A 6,952-nucleotide genomic window follows, 5' to 3' on the forward strand; every position below is an offset into this window, starting at 1 on the left:
CTTCTAGATTTGTTCTAATCTAAGAATTGTGCAATGTCCAGTGGGTGGGGGTTTGTAGGCCGGCGGCCTGGGCGGCTCAAGGGGAGGTGGCGGCAAGGGGTGAGGGGACGGGAGGAGGGGAATTTCTAGGGATTTGATTTTCTAAAATTCCACTCACCTCAATTATCTTCAATCCGGATCTCCACGAAAATATCTTGGCGAAAATTTAGAACTCTCGAAGACAAAAATAGTTTGGCAAAAATCTAGAACTCACAAAGAGATATATCTTCTCCGACGAACTCACTAAGAGATTGGGGAGGGTTGAACTCACAAAGAGAACATAAGAGGCAAATTTTCATTCATAAAAAACTACTCATTACAATGCATGAGGCCTCATATAAGTAGGCCAAAATGAAATAAAGATGAAATGACACAAATGCCCTTCCAGGCTACATAAGTGACTCAATGCCCACAGGGGCAAACTAGGAAACAAGAAATACAAGCATAAAATAAAAATGCAAATAAATCAGAAGTAGAGGCTCTGGATCGTAGCCGTCGATCTGTGTCTCCGGTGATGGTACATGTGTCGAAATCTGATGTCCTCATCATATTAGTTCCTCAGTGTGAGATCTATTGTTTACATGTTGATACAGAAAGTTTGTGCTTTATTATTTAATCTAGTTTGAAGAAAATATTACAGATATTTATTAGGTTGCCCTTTTCATTATGTCGAACTTCACTTGATTTATTGATAATTGTTATTCTCCTGATATATCAAAATTTTGGGCATTTAATTCTATTTCTTGATAATTAAAACCCTAAAAAACCAATGAGCATCAGATAATTAGTATGAAGTCCGTAGTAATTGGGATTGTGAATGACTGACGAGTAGAGCGGTATGCAGTGGAGGCTGGTGGCCTGCAGTTGTTTGGGTGGAACATGCGAGTCAGTTTTGTTCTTGCTTTTTTAGCAGGTGTATGCCTCCCTGTACGGGGTACAACCTAAATATGCGGCTGACTGTTGCTTTGATCGATTTTGAGATTGCTTGAACTAATCAAGCTGGCTCAATAGTAACAAATTTGTCATAATTTATTTTATATCCATATTTATATATTTATGATATCTATATATGTATTTATGTGTAAATATTCAAAAATATATAATGTATTTTTTCAATTTGATGCTAATGTTTTTCAAAATCAATTTGGATTCGTGTTGGATTGGTTTACTATGGAAGCTATAAATGTGTTGAGAGGTTTGATGGAGAAGTATAGAGAAAGGAGATTCTACATATGATATTTATTGATTTACAAAAAAAAACATATGATAAAGTTTCAAGAAAAGTGCTCTAGAGAGTTATAGAAAAGAAAAAGACTTAATAATGCTTATATTCAAGTCATTAAGGATATGTATGCAAGAGCTGTTACTTATGTACAAACACAAGGTGGTTTGATAAAGTATTTTCCTATTTTAGTTGGATTACATCAAGGATCAATTTAAAGCCATATTTATTTGCTTTAGCCATGGATGTTATTATTAGACATTTGCAAGAGGATGTACCCTGGTTTATGTTTTGCTAATGATATTCTTCTTATTGATAAGACCAGAGAGGTAATTGAAGGAAAACCTGAATTATGGAAGTCAACCTTAGAGTCTAAAGGTTTTCATTCGAGTAGGTCTAAAACCGAATATATGGAGTAATTTTAGTAGTAGATCTAGTTGGGTTGTTTGGGGAGGGGGGTTGGTTGGGGGTTGTGAGTTTGGGCGATCAAGTTGTTAAAAAGAGTAAACATTTTTGATATTTCGGATCTATTGTTCAAAGCGATGGTGAAATAGATGAAGATATTATTAGTAGAATTCAAGTTGGATGGTTGAAGAGGAGGAATGCATCGGGCTTATGATAGAAAAGTACCCCTCAAACTTAAGGGAAAATTCTAAAAGATGGTGGTGAGAACTACAATGCTTTGTGGCGCAGAATGTTGGTTATTAAAAGAGAAATAAAAAAATTAAGTGTTATGGAGATGAGGTTGCTCAAGTGGATGAGTGGCTTTACACTTGGAGACATAATGCAAGACGAGCATATTCGTGAAAAGGTTGGAGTAGCTCCAATGGTAGATAGGATTAGAGAGAGTCACCTTAGATGGTTTGGTCACGTAAAACATTGGTCTTCCGATGACCCAGTCAGGAGAGCAAATGTATTATATTTGACCTATATTAAGAAAGATAGAGGTAGACCTAAACAGACTTGGTTGGAAAGTATTAGAAATGATATTTTTTTATTAGATTTAAATGAGAATTTGACTCTTAATAGGGCACAATGGAGAAAAACGATTCATGTAGCTGAGTCCACATCATGGGATAAAGGCTTGATGTTGTTGTTTTTATTTGTTGTTGATTTCAAGCCTACTTGATCCTTGCCCTGCTTTAAGTATTAATCAAGCCAAAAATTTAGCTTGTCGCTTGGCTTGATTCAAGCTTGATACTAGCTAAAATAGATTTGATCTTTTAAGCTAAACTCTGATCCTACTACCCTGCGTAGGCTCGACTTATTAGATCAAAGTTATGATAGGACATCAAGTGTTGTTATCTTTTATGATATCATATTTAAATATTTAGTGGAACTTGGGCCAAAGAACACACGGTTTGATTCAGCCCATCCATATTGCGCAGTCTACTTTTGGAAATGCTTGTGTCCATATATTTTTTTGTCAAGTTGCACCTATTCATTTACTTGCGTCAAGATAAATATTCTAATGATTCTTCACAGGAGTCGCACAGGGATTCCAGTGCTAATCTGTTTAGAGAAGCCAAAGGAACATGGTGTGATATGCTTACAGCAGTTCTGAAAAATGAGTGGAGGAACTGTAAGAGAGGTAACTCTTGAACGGCATTTGCTATTGGTTAATTGGAGCACTTTTTTTTAAAAAAATATTTTACTGATGCTTTAATGACATTACAGCAGTGGAGGCATCTTCACCTCTTAAAGATCCCAAATCCATACTAATTCCATCACGCTCCTTCTCTTCTGGAGGTTAGATTGTGAACTCATTTTGTTTATGGATTCTTGTTCCCCTTTGTAATTGGCTACTTTTTATAGCATTTATGTCTAGATGGACTTCAATATTAGCTGAATAGTTTTCCAGGTGATTCATCTTTTGCAGATGGTGAGAAGATGTCTGAGTTGGTTAAGGTTAGTTTTCATCTAATTTACTTGTACTTCTGTGGTGATAACTGTGTATTCTGTTCAGATTGACATTGATACTCCTTATGAGCATTAGTTTGCATAAAACAGTTTATTCCTATTATATGATAATATGCATAGCCGTTTCTATCTTAAGCAGTGATGAATGGTTTAGCTTGATGACACATATGTTAGAATGGGTATAATGATGCTCCTAACAATTATTTTGCTTGCAATTAATCCATAGGAGATTAAATCTGTGTTTGGTTGTGCAGAACACGGTTTGATGGAATTGTGAGCATGGTTGTACACAAAGCTTAATGCTACATGTAAAAGGGTCTTGTTCACTTCATAAAATGGAGTGCAAATAATTGAAGTGCATTTATCACAAGGAACATTATATAACATCATACTATTGAACAACCATCATGCGAATCAAATTTAGGATTGCTAATGATTCGATCTTGAGCAAATCTGATCCTGGCTGAATGTTCACAGTCATTTGATTCAATCTAGAGCTGAGCCAAATTTAGTTCTATTCTAGCTTAATCTGATGTGATGCAAGCTTGAGTTAGACAAGATTAGAAAAGAAAATTTACTATTAGCTTAACCTCTTATAAAAGCATGCATCAATTCAAAGTTGGTTATGAGAATTCTTTGTGTTCCACTTGCTTAGGAAAGAGATTACAAGGAAATTAACCGTACAATTTAATCAAATACAAAGGAGAACGTAAAGTTAAAAGTTAATGACTTGAATCCAACGATTAATAAGGAGTTGTTCACCTTGAGGCCTTTCTCTCTGTCCTACGAATCTAGGTTGAGCGGAGGAAGATCGTCCACGCTAGGAATGAGGTCGCCACGAGGAGGGAGGAGCCAAGGAACGTCGTTGTTGAGAAGGAACTCGGAGGTGGAGGTGGCACGGGGGGATGACTGTTGATGATCTAAGTGTAGTCTGAAAATTGACGGTCGATGACGGACACAAGGACAGGGAGAATCCGATCAAGTAACCTCCAATGGTGTCTTCGTGTTCAAATCCCATGTCGAAGAATGGAGATCGTAGAATGTTGATATTACCGTAAGCGTCGAACACAAGTCCCCATTCAAGTTCGGGATCCGCCATGCAACATGGAAGTGGAGGGGGGGGGGGGGGGGGGTGGAGGGGGGGGGGGGGGAGGTGTCGATCGGCGTTGGAGCTTGGAATGAGAGTGGCGGCTAGGTTAGAGAATTGTTTAAGGAGTTTTAAGAAATCTGAAATTAACTTCAGATTTAAGTGATTTTGGAGGGAGAATTTTGAAATTTGAATCCCAAGCGTTGATTGTAATTAATTCCTTAATGAGGGGAATTAATGGGAGGGAGCCCAATAAGGGCCGGTTGATGAGGACATCGAAGATCAACGGCTACGATCGTGTCTATTTATTTTGATGTATTTGTTATTTGTACTTTTCCATTTCTACCCTCACTTGAGGGCTTTGTTTTATGTTTGCCCTAGGGGCAATTGTGTCTTTTTATTTTCCTTCATGTATTTGGCTATTTAAGCCCTCCCCTTCCTCTTGGAAAGGGATGATGATTATTAGGAGATTCTTCTCTTTGTGTTCTCTTTGTGAGTTCATAGTTTCTTGATCTCTTGGTGAGTTCAATTCTTTTAGATCTCTGTGTGAGTTCTAAGGAAAGCCCGCCAGTCGTCGGAAGCGTCCTCGACTTGTGGTTTATTTTTATTATTTGTTTTCTTCTCCAAAGCTCATTTTCCTCCTCCCCACGCCAAGCCCTACCCGAGATCCCATCATCCACCAAGTTACCCATTAGCTTCCTCCACCACAGCCCAAGCTCCATCAAGAAATCCCCAAACCCGATGGCAAGCCCCTCTTCCTCCTTTGGCCGCCGGCCACCACCTTGCTCCCAGCCATGATGAAGATGTCAATCATCATAATGGCTCCTTGATTGTGGCCTAGCAATAAATAAAGGAGTTACCGATTTTGAATTTTAAATTTGAAATTCAAACTTTTCATATTTGCAAAATTCCTAAAAAGGAAAGTTTTTGAATTGATCCAATCCCAATTTCATGACATGTGGAATTATTAATTTTTCATCCTAGGTGGCATCGACTCAATTGGAAAGCGCTTAATCCGTCCCGAATCTCCCTCTCCCCTCTCACCATGTCGCCGGCCCCCATGAGAGATATCCCCCCATTGATTGCTCCTTTAATGTCCCATCCTATTTGAAATTGAAATTAATTTCAAATAATTTCTCTCTCCTAAAATTTCAAATTCTGAAACTTATTTCAGGATTGTGAATTAATTCCCTCCTCTCCCCTCTCTATGCCGCCGGCCTTGCTTGGGATTAATTCCATTAAATGCCACTTTATGGCATTGATCACATGAGTTGGGGATTCAAAATTCAAAACCAAACTCCAAAAACCTGCAGTAAATTGCTGTCCAGCAATTTTCCAAGTAGAAACTGCTGTCAGGGAAGCTCCAATCAGCCATAGTGCTGCCAGGTTTTGCTCTTGTCTGCTGACCAGCATTCCACGCATCGTCCCAGAGAGTTTTGCAACCCTGTTTTTTGGTCCAGCTGATTGGTGTAGTCCTGAGTGTCGTCTACTACCCAAGGGTTGTCAAAGTGCTGTCCCAAACGGCCAGAAAATTCGTGGTGCCGTCCATCCCTCCCCAAACCGTCAAATAACCATGTCGGAGCTCTGCATTTGTGATGCGGACATCCAACCGTCCATGCTTATCCGAGGAGGAGCTGAAGATCGACGACCGAGATCACTTTATTTTATTTTCGTTTATTAAGTGTATTTTAATTTAGTTTTGCAATTTTCCTTTTTATCCTCTTGTCTTATGTAAGCCCAATGGGCAAATGTGTTTTTTAATTTCTCTTGGGGCCTATATATAGAGGCTCATTCTCTTGTATTAGGATGATGATGAATGAAAATTTCTACTTTTGATCTCTTTGTGAGTTCATATTTTCTTGATCTCTTGGTGAGTTCAACTCTCCTAGATCTCTGTGTGAGTTCTATGGAAAGCCCAAGGTGAGGGCAAAAGCAATACCCGTCAATCTTTGGAAGAGTCCGAGGTTCGCGGTTCTTACGATCTCTTTGTGAGTTCGTTATTTATCTCTATCTTTCTCGTATATTCTTGTTCATCTCCTTTCTCCCCTCTTCATCCACCCAAGTTCTTCCCCTAGATCCACCTCCGACCGCCCACCTTGCCGCCCCATCACCACCCGACCTCCGTCCACCCACCTCCTCTCCGCTCATGACGGTTTGAAATTTCAAATTATTCCCAAAATTAGAACGTCTATATTTGGAAAGTTTGTAAATGATTTATTTGAATTTGACATTATTGCCTAAATTGGAGATCCTAATTTTGGAAACTATCCAAGTCATAGCTTTTGAATTTTAAATTAATTTGGGATGAGATCTTTCTTCCCAAATTTAATTTATTAATTTGGGCCAGCATTAATTACCCTATTAAGTCCCCAATTAAGCATTAATGTTGCCTCTTAATTTGAAATCAATTTCCAAATTAAGCCCACCAATCTCCTTGGCATTAATTTTTATTTCTTCCATCACTCTCCTAGCCGTAACTTTCAAGGGAATTCAATTCCTTTCCTTAACAGTTCTCTCACCTGCCCCCTCTCAATTTTGAAAACCGAAAATTAATTCCCTCTCTCCCAATTCTCCTCTCCACCTCCATTTTCCTATTGGGTTTGACTTCCAGCAACCTGAAACTCAAGACATTAATTACTTACCTAGGTTGAGAAGGGAATAAGGAAAGAAATTCTTCAGTTTTT

General features: G+C 38.5%; 1 protein-coding gene across 1 annotated transcript in view; it reads left to right on the forward strand.

Moving 5' to 3' along the window:
• Positions 1-6,952, forward strand: part of LOC110113151 (protein TRANSPARENT TESTA 9-like) — a 28,846-nt gene that overhangs the window by 4,699 nt on the left and 17,195 nt on the right. Inside the window, exons 2-4 of the mRNA XM_028701083.1 lie at positions 2,721-2,852; positions 2,939-3,010; positions 3,141-3,169. Of these exons, the coding sequence (XP_028556916.1) occupies positions 2,721-2,852; positions 2,939-3,010; positions 3,141-3,169 (233 nt within the window). The remainder of the gene's footprint in view (positions 1-2,720; positions 2,853-2,938; positions 3,011-3,140; positions 3,170-6,952) is intronic.

The sequence above is a fragment of the Dendrobium catenatum genome, unplaced genomic scaffold (genome assembly GCF_001605985.2).
Source record: "Dendrobium catenatum unplaced genomic scaffold, ASM160598v2 fragScaff_scaffold_1638, whole genome shotgun sequence".
Taxonomy (NCBI): Eukaryota; Viridiplantae; Streptophyta; class Magnoliopsida; order Asparagales; family Orchidaceae; genus Dendrobium; species Dendrobium catenatum.